This window comes from Sinocyclocheilus anshuiensis, unplaced genomic scaffold (assembly GCF_001515605.1).
Source record: "Sinocyclocheilus anshuiensis isolate Anshui unplaced genomic scaffold, SAMN03320099.WGS_v1.1 scaffold1396, whole genome shotgun sequence".
NCBI lineage: Eukaryota > Metazoa > Chordata > Actinopteri > Cypriniformes > Cyprinidae > Sinocyclocheilus > Sinocyclocheilus anshuiensis.
The window spans coordinates 254096-279004 of record NW_015544208.1 but is presented as its reverse complement, the minus strand read 5'-3'; the positions used below and the strand labels follow the sequence as shown (position 1 = coordinate 279004).

Here is a 24909-nt window from a genome sequence, read left to right as displayed (position 1 = left end):
TTGAACCCCTGATGTCACATGGATTATTTTACCGATCTCCTTGCTACGTTTCTGAGCCTTGATCGTGTTAGTATCCTTGCTATGGGAGGGTCAGAGACAGGGCCGGCGCCACTGGGGGGTGTGAGGGGGCGTCGCCCTAACCCTAACCCTCACCCAAGATGAGTGTGAAAATAGATTTTAATTATGAAATATAATGGTTTATTTAAAAAATATAGTTACCAAATGCATAGGCTTTCTAGCATTAATATGATGCTACTATAGCAACAATTTAGGACAGTCCGTTTCACAAAGTTGCATTTTAATTGTTACATCTCTGACAAATTCCGCGCAAGCGGTGCAACTAAGAATGCAGCACTACTGAGTAAGCTATGATGAAATATTTTTTTATGTTTAGTAGAGGTCTAGATTATCGTAGTTAGTTAATTATTTCGCTGTATATAATTCTCGCGCATAATAAATCATTCTAAAACACGGCGCTCGCATTCAAAGAACTTCAGCTTCTAAAACACGTCTCTAGACCTTGCACTTAAAAAAAAAAAAAAAAAACCTTCAACTGACCTGTCTCGCGACCAAAACACTATCTGTGTGAACCCTGTATTCTAATAGTTGTAGTAGTAGCGGGCAGGTTTGTTTACGGTCTGACAAATACGTGAATGGGCCACATGTTTTTTTTTTTTTTACTTTGTGCTATGTCGTACCGAGCCGTACCGTGCCGTACCATGCAGTGGAAAAGCGGCATAATAGTTGTAGTAGAAGCAGGCAGGTTTGTTTACGGTCCGACAAATACGTGAATGGGCCACATAGGTTTTTTAAAAAATTTTTTTACTTTGTGCCATGTCATTGCCCCCTTTCATCACCTCAGCCGCCCCCTCATCAGTGCTGTGCCAGCTCTGGTTCGTGCTCTGCCTGAAATGCCACTCTGTATGTGCGAGCTTTGAGCGTGTGCGCGCGAGCACCGAACTGAATTCTTCATGCGCATGAATGGTTTAAAACCACTATTTCAACTACTTGAAATCACTATTCAAGATAGCCCGTCGGGCAGGGCAGAGATACATTTTGGTAGCCCGACTGGAAAACACAATAGCCCCGGGACGTCGGGCTAGCGATTTTGCGAGCCCTGATAATAATGAAAGCTTGTGTGCATTTATAAATATTTGTGTTGAGTTAATTGCCATCAAAGGCCACACATGTGAAGGCTAACTTTGAAAACCTTTGTTTGAAATAATATGTCACAATACCGTTCAGTCTCTTTAGAAGTTATTCTGAAAAAGTAATTATTAGCCATATTTTCATGTGCTTCTAAAGCCTTGCGTTTATGAATGTAAACAAATGCAAATGTTTAGCATAAATATCATGCTTGTTAAAAGCATTATGTATTGCAGCTGTTCCAGAGGCCCAGTGCTCTGGCAGTACAGCAGCTCACCGCGGCCCAGCAGCAGCAGTACGCCCTCGCTGCAGCTCAACAACAACACATCGGTGAGTTTGACTGTAGATATGAGTGTCCAGACTTAGTGGACAAAAGTTTCAGCTGTTTTATTTAACTTGGTTTCTTATTGGTTGTGTGTTAGGTTTGGCCCCAGCTGCATTTGTACCGAATCCATACATCATCAGCGCTGCTCCGCCTGGCACTGATCCATATGCTGCCGGCCTCGCTGCTGCCGCCACTCTAGGTGAGAGGTCATGGTTGAAATTTGAGATGGATATGTAATAGGGATGGAACGGTTCTCTGTAAAAAATCGAATCGTACGGTTCTCCACACACGGTTCGGCATGCACTAGGACCACGGTTCAACTGAAATCTGACAACGCGTCTGTAATATGGTTTGTTATTTAAAAAAAACACTTAAAACAAACAGGGTTTGGCTAATGTATGTTTCTGTTGATGGACGCGCATTCTGGCTTCCCAATACATTACAACAACAGCGATGGGGAGAGGAAAAAAAAAAAGTGGACAAACCATTGACTCTTGTTCAATGCGAGTGTCGTATACTCGAATATGAGCAGTCATTTATTCCGTCATTGTGCTGATAGTGCACAGGTGAGACCTGAACAGCACACGTTGATATTTGTGTTTAAACGAAACTCATTTAAGCCTTGCCAGTTTAAACATTTAAGAGCCAGATGCGAGCTCGCGCGCACAGTGAGAAGATCTGTGTGTGCGCTCATCCAAAGCGCGTGCAAATATTACGCTCTCTTTGAAGTATTGTGTTCGAATAGACAAATTCACACAAAAATGGTCAAAATGCCCGTCTTGGTGAGTATACTATAGCAGACATAGCCGGCTGAACGTACTGGATCAGTGCATTCTCTTAAAGGGACGGCACTTTCTTAATATTAATCATACAGCAACAACAAGGAAATCACTCGCTGCTCTTGATTGAATAGCTTTTGTAACTTTAATAAAGATTAATCTTTAATTTGTACAGTAAAATATGCAATGCTATTTTACATTTAATTACTTTATTCAATTTCTGTACCTAAAAACTAATGTTAGATCTACTTAAAAAAAACTGAATATCACGGCTTATTTTATTTGTTTTTTTACTCTATTGTATTTATTTGTGCTGTTGCTTGTAGTTAGATAGATTATTCTTATTTTCTTTATTTTTATTTGACAGTATAGATTTTCCCTAAACATTGCACATAACGAACCATACCGGAACCGTGACTCTAAAACTGTGATACAAACCAAACCGTGAGTAAGTTGAACCATTCCACCCCTAATATGTAATATGTTTAGTTTGTGTTTCAAGATATCTCTGGTGTAAGTATAAAATGATTGTCATTGTAAAGGATGTTAATGAGTCCAGTAAAGTAAGGTATAATGTACAGTTAGCTTCTCTTTGAGGTTCTGATCACTCTATTGGGATTTATTTTGTCATTATTGTTTAAGTTTTTCTGCTTGCCAAATAAATAAATTGCATGTTATTACAACATATTCTAAGCAACAAGAAAAACACTGTAACAATATTTCAAAATGTATATTCTACAGTTGACCAATCAGCCATCTTGCTGAATAAAATCTTTTCTTTAAAAAAAAAAAAAAATCTTACTGACCACAAAGTTTTGAATGGTAGTGTAAATGCATATTAAATGTGTACCAGTGCCATATTCAGTATGCAAATGTACAAATGTTTTAAATTTGCAAGTGGCCTGATAATGAAAGTGTCTTAGTGCAGCAGATTTCTTTGTACATGTATAGGGCCTTTCGCACCGCTTTAGTTCCAGAACTAAATGTACAGTACTAAAGAACTGGGACGGTTTTGCGCGAACTATTTCCCAGTACCATTTAAAGGGTTGCATTCGCACCGAGAGTGTGTACTAAGAAGTGACGTAAGCCGGTCGACAGCGTCGTCATTTGTGCACTCGCCCGATACCGATACTTTTATTTTTGGTACTTGCCGATACCGAGTACCGATACCAATATTTTCATTGCATCTGTACATTTTTAACATATTGGGTACGGAAACCAAAAGAGTATGTATTGGTTGGTTAACTTCATTTATCAAATATTATTTTGCTATCCTCACTTAACATAAATGAACTAGTGTCCTACACCTGGTCTGGTCTCTGAATAATTTTTGGTTTGACTGTATATCCTTTTATTTTCACACTTAACTATGCTCATTAAAATGTATTTTACAATTTTTTGTTACTTCCACTGTTCATTTTTTTCTCTCTCTATATATCTGGTCTCTGAATAATTTTTGGTTTCACTGTATATCCTTCGGTTATTTTCACACTTAATTATGCCCATTCAAATTTATTTTACAAGATTTTGTTACTTTCACTGTTCATTTTTTTTGCTCTATGGTACATCATCTTTAATTTAGTAGCATTAGAGCTGCTCCATTGCAGCGGCTTAGCACTGTAATCACGCGCTTTGCTGTAATAATGCAGGGAACCACACGTTATAAATCTCCTAACTGTGATATTTCAATAAATAGAAGTCGCGTTTTTTTCACCTGAAACGTGCAGCGATTTATTTTCCAAAGCTACTCATATAATGCAGAAACACTCATGAAGCAAGCAAAACGCGCAACGCATTCACGTATTTGTACTGGTGCAGAATGAGAGGGACAAGTACAGTACAGCCAGTATCGGTATCGGTGCATCCCTAATTAAAATGATTGACATGCGCAAGCTAGGCATAGTTTCTATTTATAACACGTGTTTAAAAGGTTGCACAGTGTAGCCAATCACAGACTTGGCTGTTGATTTCTAGAACGCAATGGCCAATCAGAGGTGATTAAGTTAGAATCTACTCACCACAGTGCTGAAATTGCGTGCTCACGAATCCTCTCATTTTAACACACGAAGTGTATACACTGTGAAAGAGTCATTGTGCATATATTTAATGTGATATAACAGAGCTTTATGAGATCGCGATTAACTGAGATGTCAGCTTTTAGTGATAATAAAGGAAGCGCCCTGCTGGCATTCTGCCATGCCAAACCATGCACGCAGCAGCACATGCTTGCTTTTCTGTTAAAAATAACTGGTTTTTGAATGTGAATGTTGATGCTTAGCCTAAATAACAAATATTTTATCGGGAGCGTTTATGCTGGTATGTTGTGGAGCTTAGGAGATATTACAGAACCATTTTATGTAAATTTCTTCGATGTACTGAAAAAAAATCTATATAGATTACTTTTATGCGGGCTTTTGCGGGCGGGAGCGGGACAAAACATGAATGTCGCGGGCGGGAGCGGGACCAGATAAGATATATTTCTGCAGGTCTCTAATGTAGACTGCATTCCACTGGGTTTCTGTGGCAGGATCGGTCTGTTGCTACAGGGTTCTCTACTGAGCAGTCACAGTCTGGAGTGGATGAGAAGTGTTGCTCATGATGGCTGAGGGTTTGGACTGCATCCTCTAGGGGCTTGAGATTTAGCTCTAAGATTGAGGCAGTCTGCTTGATTAAGCCACACAAACACACACACCTGCTTTGATGCTCCTAAAGCAGAGTGCAAAGGAAATGGCTGCCGACTCGCCGTCCCGTGTACATCAAAGCCTGTACCGAAAACAGTGTGCTTTGGCCCTTCATCTGAGAGATGACGTGCATGTTTGTGTCTTTCAGGTCCAGCGGTGATGCCCCCTCAGTACTATGGTGTGACTCCATGGGGTGTGTATCCTGCCAACCTATTCCAACAACAGGCTGCCACCCCCTCCAACTCGGCCAACCAGCAGCAAGCAGCACAGACCCAGCAGAACCAACAGCAGGTAAGACTTCAGCCAACCAGACCACTGACATATGAAAGTCACAACATGCATGTATTGAACTCATCCACCAATCATTGATCTTTGTTTGCTCCAGGTGATGCGTGCAGGTGGAAACCAACGACCTCTGACTCCCAGTCAAGGACAGCAGGGTCAGCAGACAGAGCAGCTTGTAGCAGCAGCAGCTGTGAATTCCGCCTTGGCGTTTGGGCAGGGGCTGGCAGCAGGCGTACCTGGTAAAGGACTCTTGATATGTCTTTTAAAGGGGTGTTCACAATGAAGCTATTCCTTTTTAATAAAAGTTATGAATTGAGGTAGGGCTGGGCAATTTTTCAGATTTCATCGATTAATTCGAATTTAATGTTTTGCCACAATTTTATTTTTTAGAAATCGAGGAATCGCTATTTTGAATAGAAATATTACCAAACATTAGAATTAGGCACTGAGAATATGCCAGTGATAACAGTAAAGAGAAAAGAACGATCCGACCACCTGTCGGCGCACGTGATTAACCGCTTACGTGTGATGCGCTCATATCGCTAGGAGCCATTCACACAGAATGCGCTTGACAAAGATGTGACGTGGGCAGTGGAATAGGAAAAACATGCAAGAATATGGAAGTGAACTTCTTTTAACTTGAGCGCCGCGTTTTTAGAATGCCGTTTCATGCATGAGATGCTGCAATTGATGCGAGTGCAGCAGTCAAACACGTCCATGTTTACATAGAAAAATAATGAAAAGGCAGCGCAAGCGAATAAAAAACACCTGTAACTACTGTATGTCTGATATTTCAAGTTTGCATCATGGTGACAGGCTAGTTCATGCATCTTTTCTGCAAAGATACTTAACAAGTGATTTGTTTAACAGTTACATCATGATGATAACTTTTTCAAGTTTGCATCATGGTGACAGGCTAGTTCATGCATCTTTTCTGCAAAGATACTTAACAAGTGATTTGTTTAACATTTACATCATGTTGACAACTTCATGTGTGTTGCACTTGGAATAGAATTTTCTTTAAATAGAGGGTTAATAAAGAAAAAGATAATTTGAATCAAGTTGTAGTTGCATTTTTAAGTTGACTAGTTAAAAATTGTAAAAAAGTCGAGAATCGGTCAAACGTTCTGAAAAAAATCGAGTTTTACGTTTTTTGCCAAATCGCCCAGCCCTAAATTGAGGTAATTTATATGGTTGCCAAAGCAACAGATCAGGTAGAGTTTAACCTCAAAATCATAGAAAACCCAAAAATATATCAATCAATTTTAAAATTGTGGTTTCTTGACCTGAAAAGTGATGGGAAAAAATAACATTCTAAATAGCAATGGAAATTTCAGTTGTGAATATACACTACAGTTGTGTTTTTGTTTTTTTTGTTGAAAGAATCCTTTATTCAGCAAGAAGCAAGAATGTATTCTATTGATCAAAAGTAACAAACATTCCTGAAAAATGCATTGGAGTTTCTGTTTCTGTTGAGTTGGAACTGTTTTCAACATTGATAATAATAAGAAATGTTTACTGATGTCGGCGCCGATAGCCGTGTGGTTAGTGCGCTGACTTATAGCACAACTGTGTTTACGGCGACCCGAGTTTGATTTGAGTCTCGGAAGTCCTTTGCCGATCCCGCTTCCCAATTCTTTCCTGTCATTTCTCTACTGTCCTATCCAATAAAGCATAAAAAAGCCCACAAAATTAAAAAAGAAAAGAAAAAAGGAATGTTTCCTGAGCACCAAATCGGCATAATAGAATTATTTAACAGATCAGACGTTCAAGGTTATAATGATGTCTGATGAAGATGTGATTGTTATTTTCCAGGTTATCCTGTGTTAGCTCCAGCTGCGTATTATGACCAGACAGGTGCACTTGTGGTGAATACAGGTGCTCGCGGTGGCCCAGTTCGACTTATGGCCCCTGCATCTGTTATCATCAGCCCATCAGCAGCAGGTACATGTTTGAATATGACAAATGAAGGTTGCAGAGTCAACAGACCACTATTAAACTTTTTTTTAAATGTTGTCTTGTATTTGAATATCAACAATTTTTTTTTTATATATACAGTGGCTGCTGCTGCTGCCTCAGCAGGTGGGGCTAATGCCGGTCTTGGTGGTGGAGCAAGCGGTGCGTTCCGTGCATTGAGTTCCCAGCAGGCTCCTGGGCAGCAAGGGAGTGGGGCTTTGGGAGGAAGCTCTTTTTATGGGAGTGGCTCCCCAAGCTCCTCCTCACAAACCTCTTCACTATTTTCACAAGGCTCTGCTCAGCCAGGAAGCACCTCACTTGGATTCAGTGCCAACCCATCTTCTTCTCTGGGAGCCACGCTTGGAGCAGCACTCGGGGGTTTTGGCACAGCAGGTATTGTGATTCAATTCAAGTTTATTTGTATAGCGCTTTTCACGATACAAACTTTAATCTAGATTTAAACAGAGAGAGTGTGTCTGAACCCCGAACGTTATCAAGTCTATTCCAGAGTTTGGGAGCCAAATGCGAAAAAGCTCTACCTCTTTAGTGGACTTTGCTATGCTCTAAAGGAGGTAGATATTTTTCGTATTCACATCTCAAGTTTAGTTATGTTGAGAATAAAAATCACTTTAATATTGCTGGAGGGCTATTGCCTTCAGCTGAAAATCTACTTTAAAATCAACATAAAATCAGAAATTACCCATTCTGCTTTTTAAATGTTCATTCCTGGTAGTGATGCACCAAAATTTCTGCATCCTAATATATTTATCTGGAAAAGCTTTGGACGGCCGAAATCATTAACCAAAACATTGATGTTTAATTAGTGCTTCTCCAATGGAAGTTGATCTAAAAAGTGCCTTGTGTGCAATTTAAATGTTTATCAACTCAGTTTTTATTTGAGTGTTGATTATTACATACATTTAATTAATTTACGATAAAAAACAAACTTTAGTTTGGAAAAAAATTATAATAATTTCGGTGCATCAGTATTTCAGAAATATTCCATAATATCATAATGTAATAGCTTGCTTCTTCTGAACAGTTGTTACGAGAATACTTTTTATCAGTATTTCAATATCCCCTGAACGTAAACAGCGTATGCTATTCTGTGTCAGCTGCGTCACACGGCTATGTTTGAATTGTTGAATAAAGTTGTTATTTTTGTTTTCTTTGCGTACAAAAAAGTATTCTCATAGCTTCGTAAAATTACGGTTGAACCCCTGATGTCACATGGATTATTTTACCGATCTCCTTGCTAAGTTTCTGGACCTTGATCGTGGTAATTACATTGCTGTCTATGGGAGGGTCAGAGAGGTCTCAGAGTTAATCAAAAATATCTTAATTTGTGTTTCGAATGTGAACAGAGGTCTTACGGGTTTAGAACGACATGAGGGTGAGTAATTAATGACAGAATTTTCATTTTTGGGTGAACTTAACCCTTAAATGCAACTTTAAAAATCTGTTTAGTTTGAGCCTGGTTTCATTTTTATGTATGGTTTTGTTTTGCAGTGGCTAATTCCAGTTCCAGTGGGTCCCGTCGAGATTCTCTGACGGGTAGCTCTGATTTGTACAAGCGCACACCCAGTAGCCTCACCCCTATTGGCCATGGGGGCTTCTACAATGGCCTCAGCTTTAGCTCTTCCCCTGGCCCAATTGGCATGCCTCTTCCAAACCAAGGCCCCTCCCACTCTCTCACCCCGCCACCCTCGCTCTCAACTCATGGATCTTCGAGCAGTCTTAACCTTGGTGAGCATGTATGTTTCAGTTACCTTTTTCATCAAAAATCTTTAATAAATTGAATCTAATGCATGCCCACCTCTGGCTCCTCCCCCTCAGGTGGACTGACCAATGGCAGTGGGCGATTCATCTCTGCAGCTCCAGGAGCAGAGGCCAAGTACCGCAGTGCCACCACAGGCTCGTCTCTCTTCAGTCCCAGCAGCCAGCTCTTCCCATCATCACGGCTACGCTACGGCATGTCTGACGTGATGCCATCGGGACGTAGCCGTCTGCTTGAGGACTTCAGAAACAACCGTTACCCCAACCTGCAGCTGAGAGAAATCGCGGGACACGTCATGGAGTTCTCTCAGGACCAACATGGCTCCAGGTAAAGCAGATGTCTGTTACAGCTCACAAATTTCAGGAAGTCAGTACCCCAGTGTTACCCCTTTGAATAACAGTGGGAATAATAAATAAAATGTCCAAAATGTTTTAAAAAACAATTGGATTGTGTGCAGGTTTATCCAGCTGAAACTGGAGAGAGCAAGTCCTGCAGAACGTCAGTTGGTCTTCAATGAGATACTACAGGCGGCCTACCAGCTCATGGTTGATGTGTTTGGAAATTATGTCATCCAGAAGTTCTTTGAGGTAATACGAAGCTCTTTTGTTGATACATGCATCATTTTTAGTGTCTAATGAACCACACAGTTTCACACATGAGGACAGGGAGGTTGCAGGTTCCGGACTTGAACCTGATTTATTTGGTACTGCATTGTGCAAGTCAAGACACATTTATTTATATAGGCCTAGTGCTTCATGCAGTACAAGCTGTTTCAAAGGCGGAAAATAACAGTGCCAGTGTTGTGAAGTTCATCAGTTTAGTTTGAGTGTACCTGATGTCAATTAAGATGAGAAGCATCTGCTAAAAGCCATTTATGTGTTTAGTTTGGCAGTCTCGATCAGAAGTTGGCGCTGGCTGAGCGGATCCGTGGCCATGTTTTATCCCTGGCGCTGCAGATGTATGGCTGCAGAGTGATTCAGAAAGCTCTGGAGTTTATCCCTTCGGACCAACAAGTCATTGTAAGTTTATGAAAGGCTGCATGCTCACATTGCTGTGGTGAAGTTACACAAGGTGTGTGAATTGAATCTAATTTATTTGTGTCTTTTGCAGAATGAGATGGTTCGGGAGCTTGACGGACACGTGTTAAAGTGTGTGAAGGATCAAAATGGCAATCATGTGGTGCAGAAGTGCATTGAGTGTGTCCAGCCTCATGCTCTTCAGTTCATCATTGATGCCTTCAAAGGACAGGTGTGTCTCTATTGAACCGTGTGAAAGCTGTATGTTTGAATAGTAGGGCTTGAAGTGTGTGTACCATGGGAACCTTTGTGATTTATTTATGGAGGGCCTGATTTTTGAAGTGCAGTGCACTTTTAAGAAGCACAGTATAAAAAATGAAAAAAAAAATATATATATATATTGCATGTCTAATGAAAAAAACAAAACAGCTAATAATTTGTTGTATTATATTTGTTTAAATTATAATGATACAGTATAAAAAATAGGGCTGCACGATTAATCGCATGTGATATTTAACGCGCATCTTGTCAGAAAGCCGGTTCTGTAATCAGCGGTAAATCTCCATCACCTGCGTGCTTTCACATTGAGCAGCATTAACACAGAGCCGTTGTTCGCTGATGAGTTGCGCAAAAAATCGCGTGAATATGAACGTGGTTTAGCGCAGCTCGTCAGTGAACAACGGCTCTGTGTAGTTAATGCTGCTCAATGTGAAAGCCCGCAGGTGATGGAGATTTACCGCTGATTACAGAACCGGCTTTACTGATAAGATGCGCGTTAAATATCGCATGCGATTAATCGTGCAGCCCTAATCAAAAATAATTTTTTTGTGTGTGTAAAGAAAGCTTGACTTGATACTGTCCAAAAGTGGGGTCAGTAAAGTTTTTTTTTTTTGTTTGTTTGTCCATTTTTTTTAAAGATGTCTCTTATGCTTACCAAGGCTGATTTGTTTGATCAAAATACAATAAAACAGTAATATTGTAAAATATTGTTACAATTTTACAATATCTTTTCTGTTTTAATATATTTGTAAAAATATATTTTATTCATGTGATTCCTGTGGCAAAGCTGTATGCTTTGCTTAATATTTTTGTGTAAACTGTTTTTTTTCTCTAAATTTTTTGATGGACAGTTCAAAAGGACAGCATTTAAATGTCTTGACTGTCAATTCTGATCAATTTAGTGCATCCTTTTTTGAACAAAGCTATTAATTATCCTTCCCAAAAATATCTTTTGAACTCCTGAATTAAAAAAAAAAATCCTGTCAAATATTTGTATAACTGCAGTCTTGTCAAATTCAATGTTTCCTCTTCAGTGGACCACACTGGCCAAAATGGCTGCAACAGTGAATAAGTAGTCTATGGGCCCCATGTTCTTCTATAAAATGAGTCCTGGGGATAGAAAAAGTCTACTAACATGCATTTTGTGACCTGCCCGTGTTGTGAAACAACTGCTTTATCATCCAGTCGTGGTTGTGGAATGGCTTATTTTGAAGTGTATTTAAAACCTTTGTCTCTGTGTGTATGTTTAAGTAATAACTGTGTGTGTTGTGCAGGTGTTTGCTCTGTCCACACACCCATATGGTTGTCGGGTGATCCAGCGTATTCTGGAGCACTGCCTGCCTGAGCAGACTCTACCGATACTGGAGGAAATACATCAACACACCGAGCAGCTGGTCCAGGTAATTTATGAAGCATTCTCTCTTTCTGTACTGACCCAGGATCTTATCCATTCCTCTCATCAAAACCTTTTTTTCCTCTTCTTTCCCATATAGGATCAGTATGGGAATTATGTAATTCAGCACGTGTTGGAGCACGGCCGCGTGGAGGACAAGAGCAAGATTGTATCTGAAATCCGTGGAAATGTTTTGGGGCTCAGCCAGCATAAGTTTGCCAGGTGCGCACAAAGCATTTACGCATGCAAGATAAACTGCCACATAGGGATTAGAGACCTGCACTCCCGCGGGTGTACCGCGGGACCCAACGCAATAGGGTGCGGCACGGGACAACTCTTGATGGACGGGTGCGGGTGGGAAGAGACTCCCGCAAAATAGAAATTATCTAAACATAAAGTGTCTAAAACATAAATTGTTATTTATCTGTTGCTCAAAAGCAAAAAGAACAACTAATATTAAAATGATTGACATGCACAAGCTAGGCATAGTTTCTATTTATAACACGTGTTTAAAGGGTTGCGCAATGTAGCCAATCACAGACATAGCTGTTGATTTCTGGAACGCAATGGCCAATCAGAGGTGATTAAGTTAGAATCTACTCACCGCAGTGCTGAAATTGCGTGCTCACGAATCATCTCATTTTAACACACGAAGTGTAAACATTGTGAAAGATTCATCGTGCATTCATTTGTGTTATAACAGAGCTTTATGAGATCGCGATTAACTGAGATGTCAGCTTTTAGTGATAATAAAGGAAGCGCCCTGCTGGCATTCTGCCATGCCAAACCATGCACGCGGCAGCCCATGCTTGCTTTTCTGTTAAAAATAACTGGTTTGTGAATGTTGATGCTTAGCCTAAATAAATATTTTATCGGGAGTGTTTATGCTGGGATGTTGTGGTTCTTTGATGTACTGAAAAAAATATAGATCACTTTTATGCGGGCGGGACAAAACATGAATGTCGTGTTTGGGAGCGGGACCAGATAAGATATATTTCTGCGGGCGTGGGACAGAATCTCGCGGGAGCGGTCAGAAAAAAAAATCAGTCCCGCGCAGGTCTCTAATAGGGATGCTCCGATCAGGATTTTTGCAGCCGATACAGAGTACCGATTTCTTGTCAGGGTGATCGGCCGATTCTGATGCTTCAAGCTTTATATAACATATGTAATAATGTTATATAAATAATCACAAAAATTATTCCTTATACAGTGAACATTTTAATATGCCTTTAAAATGGGGTTTATGCATAACATTATGTATATCAGAATACATAATATAAGGCAAAAATAAATACAAACAAAATGGAGCAGTCTGATGCAACCCACAAGGTTTATTTAAACATTATCCAATAGTAAACTGTGGAGGACAAAATAAACATTTAATCTCCTAAAATTGAGAAGTCTGATGTAACTTAAACATTGTCCAATACAAGTCTGAGCAGGACAAAATTAATAATAATAATAAAAAAAAAAATTTAAACTCCTAAAAGAACTAATTGGAGTAGTTTGATGCAACTCATTAGGTTTAATTTAACATTGTCCAATGTTAGAGAGAGGACAAAATAAATAGAAACATTTAAACTCCAACATGGAGAAGTCTGATGTAACTCATAAGGTTTAATACTGTCCAATATAAGACTGAAGAGGAAAAAAGAAATAGAAACATTTAAACTACTGAAAGAACAAAACAGTTCGGTGACGATTATATCCAGGGGCGCTGCGGATAATCCGCGGGTCGAGTATTAAAATGAATTCTGATTATTTGCGAGTGGGTCATGGGTGGATAAAATAAATCATAAATGATGCAAATATTAACTACATTTTTTAAAATAAATTTTTTTATGAGGCAGACGATTTCATTTGTGTGTGTTTGCCTGATCGGGAAGTTGCAGTGACAGAAATGGTGACATTCCAGATAAAGTTTGAAAGAAGTAAAGCCTATGTTAGGGCTAGGGCTGTCAAAATGGCTGAAAAACTAAATTCAAATTTTGTACTTAAATATTATCAAAATTCAAATTATATTCGAATTTAAAATGCATAATTTCAGTTAGGGTGAAGAAAAGCTTTTGGCTTCTCTTCTGAGACCACAAGAGGGCGCATCAAGCAAAATATTACTAATGCACGTTTATTCAAAGCATAAGATATCATGACTATCTGTAAAAAAGTGCATAATGTTTAAAATAATGTTTATAAACCAATTATAATGAATTAAGTTGCTTAAACAACTATAAACAAAACAGCATCATTTATGTATGTATGCATAGTTTAATACAAAGGGTGGAAAGCCAATCACACAGAGTACATTTTTCATTTAAAAATATGAGATGCAGTGGGATGGGGGAAAATCCTGCCATAAAGTCTCGATATATGTTTTTTCAAAGTTAAACTTGCATTCGTTTTACATGGCTTTCTAAACATGCAGCTCCTTTGTGCGAGACGCGAGTGCAACAGTGATAGATGTCCCTCTAGAAAATCATTTATGTCCCCACGCATCATGTATGTCCTTACGTGTTGACGTCATCAAATTGCGATCGGTTCATGAGATCGGCCAAGTGTAGTGAGTACCGATCGAGTCATAAAATGTGATTACCGGCCAATCGATCGGAGCATCCCTACCGCCACACAAAGGTGCACAGTAAGAAGTGTCTTATTTAGGGGTCTTTTGTGTGTTTTATTTCCCAGTAACGTGGTGGAAAAGTGCGTGACCCACTCGTTGCGTGCCGAGAGGGCAATGCTGATTGATGAGGTGTGCAGTATGGCAGACGGGCCCCACAGTGCCTTATACACCATGATGAAGGACCAGTACGCCAACTACGTTGTGCAGAAGATGATCGATGTGGCTGAGCCAACACAACGCAAGATTGTAATGCACAAGGTGCGGCTTCTATTTCGTTACCAGTATGTGTTCTTTTCCTGTTTGTGCCGATGAATTGTGACTGAATGGTGGATGTCGGTTGTTTTGTGTAGATCCGGCCCCATATTGCGACGCTGAGGAAGTACACATACGGAAAGCACATCTTGGCCAAGCTGGAGAAGTACTACATGAAGAACGGCGTTGACCTCGGCCCACTCTGTGCACCCCCTAATGGCATCATGTAAACCCTTCCCATAACTCCTGTAGGATGCCGGTTTGTGTGCACACGTGTGTGTGAGCGTGTTTGTCCACACCCGATGATGTAGGGAGGTTGGGGTGGAATCACCGAGACCTTGCTCTCATCGCTGAATCATCCCCGGGTTGTTGTGACCTCTTTTTTTTCCTCTCCCTTTTAGCATTTCTTCCTGTTTTCACTCTACTACCTAAATGATGGTCCTTTTTTGGTCCTGTATGAAATGAGAGAATATTTGATTTATCCCACGTTCGATCATGTAGGTTTGCGCAAACACACTTTATTGCTTCGCAAAACACCTTTCTAACGTGCATATTCTTTCATAACACACACGCACATTATCGCGAACACTTGATTGCTAACACGCAGACATTTAGCACGGGAGACGTTTTTGGTCTTGCTTCTATAAACTATTTAGTGCATACTTGGTGTAGACCTTTGCATATATATATATATATAACTTTGTAGTTTTTCTGGTTTTTGATGTCCAATCTGTATCTCTAATCTTCCCCTGTAGTGAATACATACTTCTGATTGTATAATTGTACATTTGTAAACCTTCGCTAATGTAAATGTGGACTCGCTTCTACAGCCCTTTTTTGGTATGAGGAGAAAAAAAAAACGACAAAATGGAAAAAAGAAAATCTTGTGCATTTCAGTGTAAATTCTCACCTCTTTGGTTGTGGTTTCTGAGTTATGAGTTGTTATATATTGTAAATTGTAATATCAGATTTTTTGTTGGTTTTGAAGCCCTTTGAATTATTACTGCATAGATGTACAAAGAACAGAAAAAAGTGCGCACTCTGCTTTTAGCCATTCACCAGCCACCTCTTTTTCACCTCCACTCATCCCTTTTTTTTAAGATCTTTTATAGTCCCTCTCTCGCTCTGGGGCAGGTAGCAGCAAGCGCGTTTGTGTGTATGTGTTTGACGCGTTCGACTGCCCCGGGTCAGAGTCGGAGGTGTGTACAGATTTGCCATTCTTTTGTCTATTTGTAAGTGATTGTAACATACTGGCCATTGGTTTTTGATTTGGAACACTCTCCGGTGTATATTTAAACAGCCTTGTGTATATTTCCTATGATTCTCTTTATGCAGGCACACTTGTAACCATAATGTGTATAGGTAACAGATGCTGTGTATGCTTTCTGCCTGGGCAACTATTTTTTGTAACTCCAGTTGTAGATTGTCTCTAAACAATGTGTGATCTTTATTTTGAAACAAAACAATGAAAAAAATTCAAAATTTCAGAATGGTCTTTGACTCTTCCTTTTCATGTGCTGCTTTTAAGACTTCAGCACAGTGATAATTATAATCTATTCTGTCATACTTTTCAGGAATCAGTTGGAAAAACTACTCGTTCGAGATTAAGTCGCTTTAGCTCATCATTAAAGAAATGTATGATAATAATGAAACACTAATGGCATTTTCCAAAGGATATTTTGATGTTGAAATTTTCCTGTAGCAATAATTTGATGAAGTTTCTTAAAGACATGGCCTGAGGATACTGTCTTGATGGAAGTAGCAGATGTGCTTAGATAAAGGATTCTGTTGATTTTGAAATATAAAACTTCCACAAATCTCTTCAGATAAAAGCATCTGCCAGATGTGCAGGTGTAAATCTTGCATTTTTCAAAGGTGACTTAAGGCCTGTTCACACTAAGGACTGTGGCTTTTCAAGTTTTAATAATTGTTCTAATTGTATGAGAATATAAATGTCCACACCACAGTAAGAACAAAATATAATTGAAATCACTTACAGTCACAATATTTTTTTTGTAGCTGATGAACAAAAATGTTACAAGCCCATCAGATTCTACCTGACTTTGAAGACCTTGAGTATTTAAAGCAGAAGACGTCATAACTGCAATGCACTTATCGTTGTAAATGGACCTTAACACAAGCCGTATTAAATACATTTGATAGGAATAGATCTTAACAAGAATAATCATAAAAGTACAATGAATATTAACCCCGTAAAGCCTGATGTGTGAATTGAAAGGTTTTTTTGAAATGGGAAAAGTTTAGTAAACCTTGAGCCAAAATATAAAAAAGAAAATCTAAAAAAAAATTGATGTTTTATGTTTTGTATCATATCATATTTGGATCATTGGGCTTTTATGGCCCATATAGCATGATGGTAAGAATATGGAGCTCATGCTCAAGGAGGAAAAAACAAAAAAGCAAGATGAAATTCTGTAAATCAATGCAATTTTTTATAACAGTATAACAGACAATTTACATAAAATGCATATCAGTTGTCACTCTATATCTCCTAATAATGTCTTATCAGGATTATTTTAAATGCTTAGTTTTATGACTAAAAGTATAGTTTAATTATTAGGGCAAAACAATGCAATATAATGATGACTGTCAGAGATTTACAAATAAACATTCCGCAAAAGCCTGATGTATCATATTTGATACATTTTTATACATTAGTTTTATTGACGCATACAAGATTTTTTTCTAAAAAAATCTCTTTTCTAAAAAAAATTAGGCCAGTCTATGGATAAAGTAAACCTAAGCTGCTTCAGTCCAGTAAATGTTTGTCTTGAAAGATTACTAACGATATAGAAGTAATGTTTATTAAAAACAATCAGCAAGATTGTGTAGATTGAGTTTTTCAGGACATATGATACAGTAGGCTTTATAGGGATAGACAGTTTTTGTCAGATTTTTTGTAAGTCCTTAATGATTTCTCAAGTACCAAGGCATTCACAGTCCATGTATTAATAACAAATCATACACTAGTCTCTAGATAGCTTAAAAATGTCTTTATTTGCAATACATAAGGCAAGTGTGTGCATTTCTAAATGTATGACAGAGTTTTAAGCTGTTCATATGCTATCCAATATCAACAGCTAAATGATATCTTATAGTGTGCCTAATAACTGAGCTCAGTGCATCAGACTTTCCTAAACACAGATATGCCGAATAATGTAGTCGTCTGAAGGTATCTCACCCCTACTCATACAATCAAATGTCAGACAACCAAAAAACTGCCACTTTCATTCTGGTACTTGTTGATTATGCACCAAACACTGTTAGCAGACCTTTAATTTTATGTACATATTGAAACACCACCCAAAAAACATTATAAAGGACATTAAAGGTGATATTATATTCAGTCAAAACAGAATAGCATGAAATTATGTAAGCGGTATTATCAAAAACATATGTCCACTACTACAGACAAAATGTTGAGGGTCTCGGGAAGCTCTGATGGAAATCGCGATATGGAGGAGAAGGGAGAGGGAGGGAAGACGTCGATGCTTGACTGGGCTGCAGGGGGCATCCTCAACCGCACGAAGAAAATCCACCCAATGCCCGTCCTCCTCACACACACGCCATAGCGTAGAGAAGAGAAAGAGAGAGAGGAGTTCTAGTCTTCCCTGCTTCCATATCCATCAGGTCTCAGCCACTCAAGTCGGATCAGAGGGGAAGAAATCACACGAGCTGCTGCTCCTCCTCGGTCTTCGCGTGGTTTTGCGGGGATTTGACCGTGCCGACGCGAGACGGATGTGCCGACGAAAGCGCCTGCCCTGAAGTTGGATACCGAAAACTGAGCGAAAGGTTTACTCTAGTCCCTTGAAGAGGAGCGCGGAGACGAGAGCGCGAGCCCCGTGTTTTGCTGTGTTCGGAGCACCATGAAGCTCCCGTGCTGGATGGCGCTGGCGCTGCTGCTGCTGCTGGCGCAGACTGCCCTGGTGAGAATGACACTATTGTGATCTATTGTTACGAGAGGGCGATTTACCGCCGGTCACACGCGCTCACAACATGCCCAACGTTCACATTCGAGATTATGTTCGTGTGTGCTTGCGGTAATCTTTATGAGAGAGTGTGAATTGTAAGGTCATTAATTAGGCGACGGTAGCCGTGTGCTGCTTGCTCGGTTGTAAATCTTGGACGCGACCCACATTCTCTCGGCTGACCGCAGACAGCGCGTCTCTGGCGGCATGGGGAGCTGCGAGTGGGCTGGAGAAAGCTCTGAGCTGGGACCTACTATGAGCCAGCCACAGCGGTGCGGATTTCTCCTGGGCACCTTTGCCTTGTTTAGCCATTTTGGGCTGGATGCGGGTAGGTGGGTGGGTGGGTGTTGTGGGTCAGGGTCGCTTGTCTGATTACACTGGCGTGAAGAAGCTTGGTGTCTGGATAAACTATAATTAACGCGCCGCATCTAATTAGGGTTTAATTGCAAGCCGTTTGTCCCTCATGTTTGCCTGTCGGTGGTCCCTCCACACGCACCGTTCTCTTTGTGGTCGGTGGGCTTCAGACATGGTCGCTATAATGGGTTGTAGCGGCTGATAGGCGGTGTTGGCTGTCGCCGTTCGGCGGGTGATTTTGGCCGGAGATGGCCGGAGGTGGGGTGAGCGGGGTGTGGAGGGGCGGCAGGCTGCGGGGGGATGACGTCATTGGCCTTCGCGGCTCGCGAGAGCGGAACCCAGATTCAGAAAGGAATCGAATTCATTCACGTTTGTGCGCGCGAGGAAATGCATTATGATGAAATCCTTTAAGAAAATTTAGAACAGAGCTGAGTTCAGTATTTACTACGGATGCTATGATTTTTTGTTACTGAGCACTTGTGTTGAGTCCAAAGCCCTTCTTTTAAACAACTGACTGGCAATGATAAAATACTGGTGGTCGCAAACACTACAGAATGCAACAGTGCCCGTCCACTTTTTTAGTGGCTTGATTAAATAAGTATTTTTCCTATAGGGATATTTTAAAAAGCTCTGTTTATGCCATTAACTAAACCAACCAACTACAAGGTGAATTACAACATTACAAACTTTGATATGAGGCAAGAAGTAGTGACAAATACTGTACTGACTGGCTTTAATAATCAAATTAGAAATACAAACTTTTGATTTAAAGTTTTTGAATTTATATACATTTGGAGAATGTTGCACTCTATTGAGGTAGCTGAGGAGTAGATGTTTTCTTATAGTCGACCATAATTGTTAAATGGTTGCCTGAAATAAACTTTAGTTTTTTTGCCCACAGTAGTTTATGAATGCTCAGTTTTACAGGCATTTTTATTTTTCCAATCTAGATATAAAAGATAACTCACCATATATGTAAACAAACATGCAAAGACTTTTAAATGGGCTAAAATGACATTCTTTGCCCTCATGACCTTGAAACTTGAACTTCGATCTCATTTGGTCCACTTCAGTTTAAGTGTCAGCTGGTCACTTAACCACTTTAACTGACTTTCCTTGTTTTGGGGGGGGGGAACCAGGTTATACAGAGTCCTTAAGTTAGCAACAAACAAGTAAACCTGCATTGTTTTCGTTCACTTTAAGAGAACCACAATGACTACGTTTACTTGGACATCAGTAATCTAATTATTTACCTTATTCTAAATAAGCCAATATTATGATTATGGTGTTTACATGAGTTGCTTTTAGAATATTCCTTTCATGTTCGCGTTTTACATGTTATAGTACATAGTTCGATTAATGGCACACGTCATTACGTCCCCACGTGATGCCATCCGACATCCCCTCCGTAATTTCATGTATAAACATAGTTTGTCTTTGTGATGATGCCATGTACAGTTTTGGGTGTTTCATTTGTAATTTTATGAAAGCTTCAAGTGCAGTTAATTATTTGTACGTGCATACAGACGATGGTGGTGTTGAAGCTCTTTTATTTGCCGTCAAATGGTTGACCACTGCTGTGTGTGTATCCTGTTGCAAAATGCGGCGAAAAGTCCTACACGATGGTAATAATGTGATTAAGGCGTTTATATGTCTATACTGCACTTCAGTAATGCGACTGAAATAGGAATACTCCACATGTCTTAATTCGATTTCTGTTTACTTCGAATATGACTTTAGTCGGATTAATGTAATCAAAAATCTGTTTACATGGTAGATTCTTAATCAGAGTATTGTTTAATCATGTTAAAATCTGATTATTTTTGTCCATGTAAACGTACTCTTGAAGCAAAATTGACTCCGAGCACCTCCTGAAATGGTCGTTTTTCGCATTTACATAAAATTTGTGGAATCTGCATTAAGGCCAGTGAAGATCTGGACAAACAGCAGAATTAGACATTAGGCACACTAATAGCTTTTGTCGATTCATGAAGATAAAATTTAAATGTGGTTCTTCAAGTGTGTCTTTGCACCTAAGCAACCGCTTTTCTTGTCAAGTGTCAAACTGAGATGTCATACAAGTCGCAGTGGGCTGGCTGATGAGTCAGTTTACACGCTACTGTGCAAAAATACCCAAATTTAGCTGGTGGCATGTTTATTTCATACCCATCTTGCCCACTCAAAATGAATCAATGCACTTGTAGTATAGTGCATGATTGGTCGAGTTGTTGTGGCCACTTCAAACGGAAGTCTCATGTGGATCAGGTCAGTGGTGTCATATCCTTTCTGGCTTTGTGCGCCAGAGATGGAGTTTAATTTAGATCTGGGAATTGAGCTAATGGACCAGATCCACTCCTGAGAGTTGTGCGTGTATGTGTGTGTTTTAAAGGATCATGCTGGACTCCTGGGTTCAGCACTGAATCAGTGTTTTGTGCTGTAGATGACAAAGACAACCATAGAGAGGGAGGGAGATGAGGAGGAGGGAATGAGGGAGAGAATGAGAGAAAATTAGTGGAGAGGAAAGTGTGAAGCAATTTGACACAGGAAGTTTCTGCTGCTGACTTTCTCACTTAGCTGTATAAAGGTCTCGCTTACAGACTCACAAGCTAGACAGTGTTTTACAGTTTTGATTGGGACATGCCTCGCTCAAAGTTTGTGTGGCCTGTGAGGATTAGCATTGCTTGGGAGAATAAACCAATATGGGATTGGAGCCAAAGTGTTTGGTTTATGCAACATAGTGAAAATTAACATTTTGTCATTTAATCACCCTCGTGTCGTTCCAAACATGTATGATTTTCTGCTGCGGAACAGAAAGGAAGATGTTTGGGAGAATTTTTCAGCTGTTTTTGTCTAAACAATGCAAGTCAAAAGAGTCCAAAACAACATTAGACCCCACTGACTTTCATTGTATGGACAAAAAATACAGAGACATTTTTCAAAATATCTCCTTTTGTGATCCATAGAAGGAAGTCATGCAAATTAAGAACATTTCTCAGGAGTTTTAAAATTGTCACAAATGAGACAATCATTGGCATACAGTAAAGGCAGCATTTCAGTAGTTGGTTTCCAGTTGCTGAATAATCTGAGTGCCAGTGCATATGGCTGCGTCTCTCGGCAGGTGGGTGTTAACAGCCCCGGCGACCCAGAACCCTGCTGAGATAATGACCCTACAGTCTGAAAGTCAACTTCCGTCCCGTTTGAAATGATCAGAGGTGTTCATTGGGGCGGGCCTCTGACCTTCAACATAACAGGGAGGGATTTCAGCAAAAACAGTCGGTAGTTGTGACACACCTGACTAAAATCCAGTTGCACGACAGGGATCGTTTGGTTTTGGAAGAATTCCATGAGAAATGTTTGACTTCATTTTGAAATCTATTCACACTTTTGGTTTCTTGGAAATCTGATCACAGTGTGACACAGATCTTCAGGAATTGTAAAACAAGATTTTTTTTGTTTCTCTCAAGAGACAAATGTGATCCTCACTTAATCTCAGTAGTAAATGTTAACATAAACATTACATTTCAGCTGGTACTAAAGCAATAATTTGTCTAAAGCAATTAAATGTCACTTAAACACTTTAGACTGAGTCAAATTTCTCCACTACAGGTATCTAGGTCTGTTAGTCTAATAATGTGATTGTAGCTCAGTACTGTCAAGCATGTAAACATGTTAATCAGACTACAGTTTGTTCACAGACTCTGAAATCCCAAACCCCAATGTAGCTCGATTACAATTTGTCATGTAAATGTAGTTTGTGTCAATTGTGATATTTTAAAAAATGTCAGATGTCATTCTCACAGAACTCGTTTTTCAGTTGCATTTTGCTTTTATCATGCTACATAAACATACATGCACGGACGTGTTTGACTGTGGTGATCGTGTCTCATGTCTTGACACGCATGACACAGTGTTTTAAAAAAGCGCCACTCAAGTTCAAAGTAGTTTGACTTTTAATAAACGCGTCTCTAGATCTCTTTTCCTCAATCCACTGCCCTACATTTCCCCATTTTAAATGCGAAAAACGTAATCTATGTGAACAGCCTCATATGTTGCTTTTTTTCCTATATAAAAAGCATCTAATAAAGCTTGTCAGTTCTGTATAACAAGTTCTGTATATAAATTTGAATGTTGAATTTGTTCCTATTTTGGCAAAGGATGTTCTCAGACACTTCTATTTAACGCCAGTCCAAATGTTTAACATCTGACCACTCTAAATTTCTCTAAGCAAATCTCAGTCCTAGCCACACTCTGGCAACAAACACTGTGGTAATTCCATGTTGACATAAGCGCATTTCCCAAGGCTTCAAACTGACACTTAGTCCCACTAAAGAAAATAAAACATTATCGGATCCACCAAATGGCACTGTGTTCTGGTGTGAAAGCGTTTAATTTAGAGGTGTCAGCCGAGGAGGTTCACCTTATCAGCCCACCTGCTTCACATAAACAAAATGAGCCACATCACGCTCACCTCCCTTTGACCTCCTCACATCCATCAGCCACCTCCTGCCCGATAACCTGAAGATGATGGATGCGGGTAGATGAAATCTGGGTCAAATCATTGCCAATGCGAGAGTGTCGTTCATTCATTCAGTTGGAAAAAAAACACTTGTGGATTCATCTGAAGGAATGTAATTGAGGTTTTTGTGATGTGTTGATTACCACAAATAATAATTTTGTCTTGTCTTCTGCTTTCTTTGAAAAAAAGCAGAAATCTGTTGCAGTGAGGTGCTCTCAAAGGAAGTGAATAGCGCTGATCCGTACGTTGAAAAAACAGGAAAGCCACAAGGCGTAAACAACGTGACTGTTAACATAATTTTAGTGTGGAAAAAATTGCTTCCTAACCTCTTCTGTGTAAAATTATATTCGGTTTTACTGGATATAAAACCTAAAAGCTTAAAATGACCATAAAATGACTTACAGCTCAACAAACTTTTCAGCTTTACAGCTCGAATAATACATAAGTTTTATAGATGTAACACTATAAGCTTCACATTTCTGCTTTTAAATCCTCCAAAAATGAGCCCCATTTACTTTCCTTGAAAATACATCACTATAACCTTGATTCCTGCTTTTTAAGCTTATTTGGTTTTAAAATCAGTTTTGCTATATATGCGGCATACATGAAATAGTAACATGCATACAGAAAAAAAAACACCAACTACAAACAATTGCCTAAACCTTATTTATATTTATATATATATATATATAGCATAAATCATTTTCAAGTAGGTTTTATGGACAGCTGCTCGACCATTGGCTGAACAGCTGATCATCAAAATGTTGGTGTCGATACTTGCATGAGATGATGTCATGGGAGTGTGCTTTGTTGCACTTGCATGTGTCTCAATCTTTAAATATATAAAATATACAGGATCTACATGTGAGGTTAACTTCACAAATATATGAAAATACATTTTATTTATCATTTATATATACTGTTTATATATATATATATATATATATATATATATATATATATATATACAGTATATATACACACACTCTATATACGAGGATAGAAATGTGTATAATGACATGGATATTGTAAGGCAAACATTACACCTATGGAGATTCCCCATAGACCACATAAAGAGTGTAAAGATTTCAGCTTTTTTTTTAAAGAAAAATAGGGATGAGTCAGAATTATTTTTTGTGGTAATCAACATTATGTTGGCAATGATTGGATCTCATTCTGTTGTTCACCCATATCGAACCTGGAATCTTCCTTTCACACCTTGACCTGTGAGGCAGTAGGAAGAACATGCTGTCATTGAATATTACAAGCTATGATGCTGTACTGTAGAAACCCATTTTAGGACCAGAGCTTGTATAGCCACGCAAAGAGAAAAGAGAGAGGGATGAATTGCTGAGAGAGGTGGAAACAGAAAGCGGGAGGGAGAAAGGTGGGGACTGTCAGGGCTCGTTGCTCTTTCCCAGGAGACTGTGTTCCTCTACCTGTTCTCCACAGTGTCACCATGACAACGGCAGAGCACATCTCCGTCACTGCCATATCTCTGGTCTCTCCCTTCTCATTCTGTCATTCGCCCGTTTCTCTTTCCC

The 24909-nt window shown here is 39.4% G+C and overlaps 2 protein-coding genes across 4 annotated transcripts in view; both read left to right on the top strand.

The window, feature by feature from the left end:
- LOC107697057 (pumilio homolog 1-like) overlaps positions 1 to 15991 on the top strand; it is a 19539-nt gene extending 3548 nt beyond the window's left edge. For 2 of the 3 annotated variants that reach the window (XM_016497701.1, XM_016497700.1), the window contains exons 7-21: positions 1383 to 1476; positions 1569 to 1670; positions 5080 to 5222; positions 5317 to 5455; positions 7032 to 7160; positions 7275 to 7565; positions 8682 to 8918; positions 9009 to 9276; positions 9407 to 9536; positions 9834 to 9968; positions 10060 to 10197; positions 11519 to 11644; positions 11738 to 11859; positions 14320 to 14512; positions 14605 to 15991. In XM_016497701.1, coding sequence (XP_016353187.1) covers positions 1383 to 1476; positions 1569 to 1670; positions 5080 to 5222; positions 5317 to 5455; positions 7032 to 7160; positions 7275 to 7565; positions 8682 to 8918; positions 9009 to 9276; positions 9407 to 9536; positions 9834 to 9968; positions 10060 to 10197; positions 11519 to 11644; positions 11738 to 11859; positions 14320 to 14512; positions 14605 to 14736 — 2379 coding nt within the window. In that variant the 3' untranslated portion in view covers positions 14737 to 15991. Of the gene's footprint in view, positions 1 to 1367; positions 1477 to 1568; positions 1671 to 5079; positions 5223 to 5316; positions 5456 to 7031; positions 7161 to 7274; positions 7566 to 8681; positions 8919 to 9008; positions 9277 to 9406; positions 9537 to 9833; positions 9969 to 10059; positions 10198 to 11518; positions 11645 to 11737; positions 11860 to 14319; positions 14513 to 14604 lie in introns of all 3 variants that reach the window. The other variant, XM_016497699.1, reaches the window with a different exon arrangement.
- A 1583-nt stretch (positions 15992 to 17574) lies between these two features.
- The window catches only part of LOC107697058 (syndecan-3-like), a 31060-nt gene continuing 23725 nt past the window's right edge, over positions 17575 to 24909 (top strand). The window contains exon 1 of the mRNA XM_016497702.1: positions 17575 to 18453. Within this exon, the coding sequence (XP_016353188.1) occupies positions 18394 to 18453 (60 nt within the window). The 5' untranslated portion in view covers positions 17575 to 18393. The remainder of the gene's footprint in view (positions 18454 to 24909) is intronic.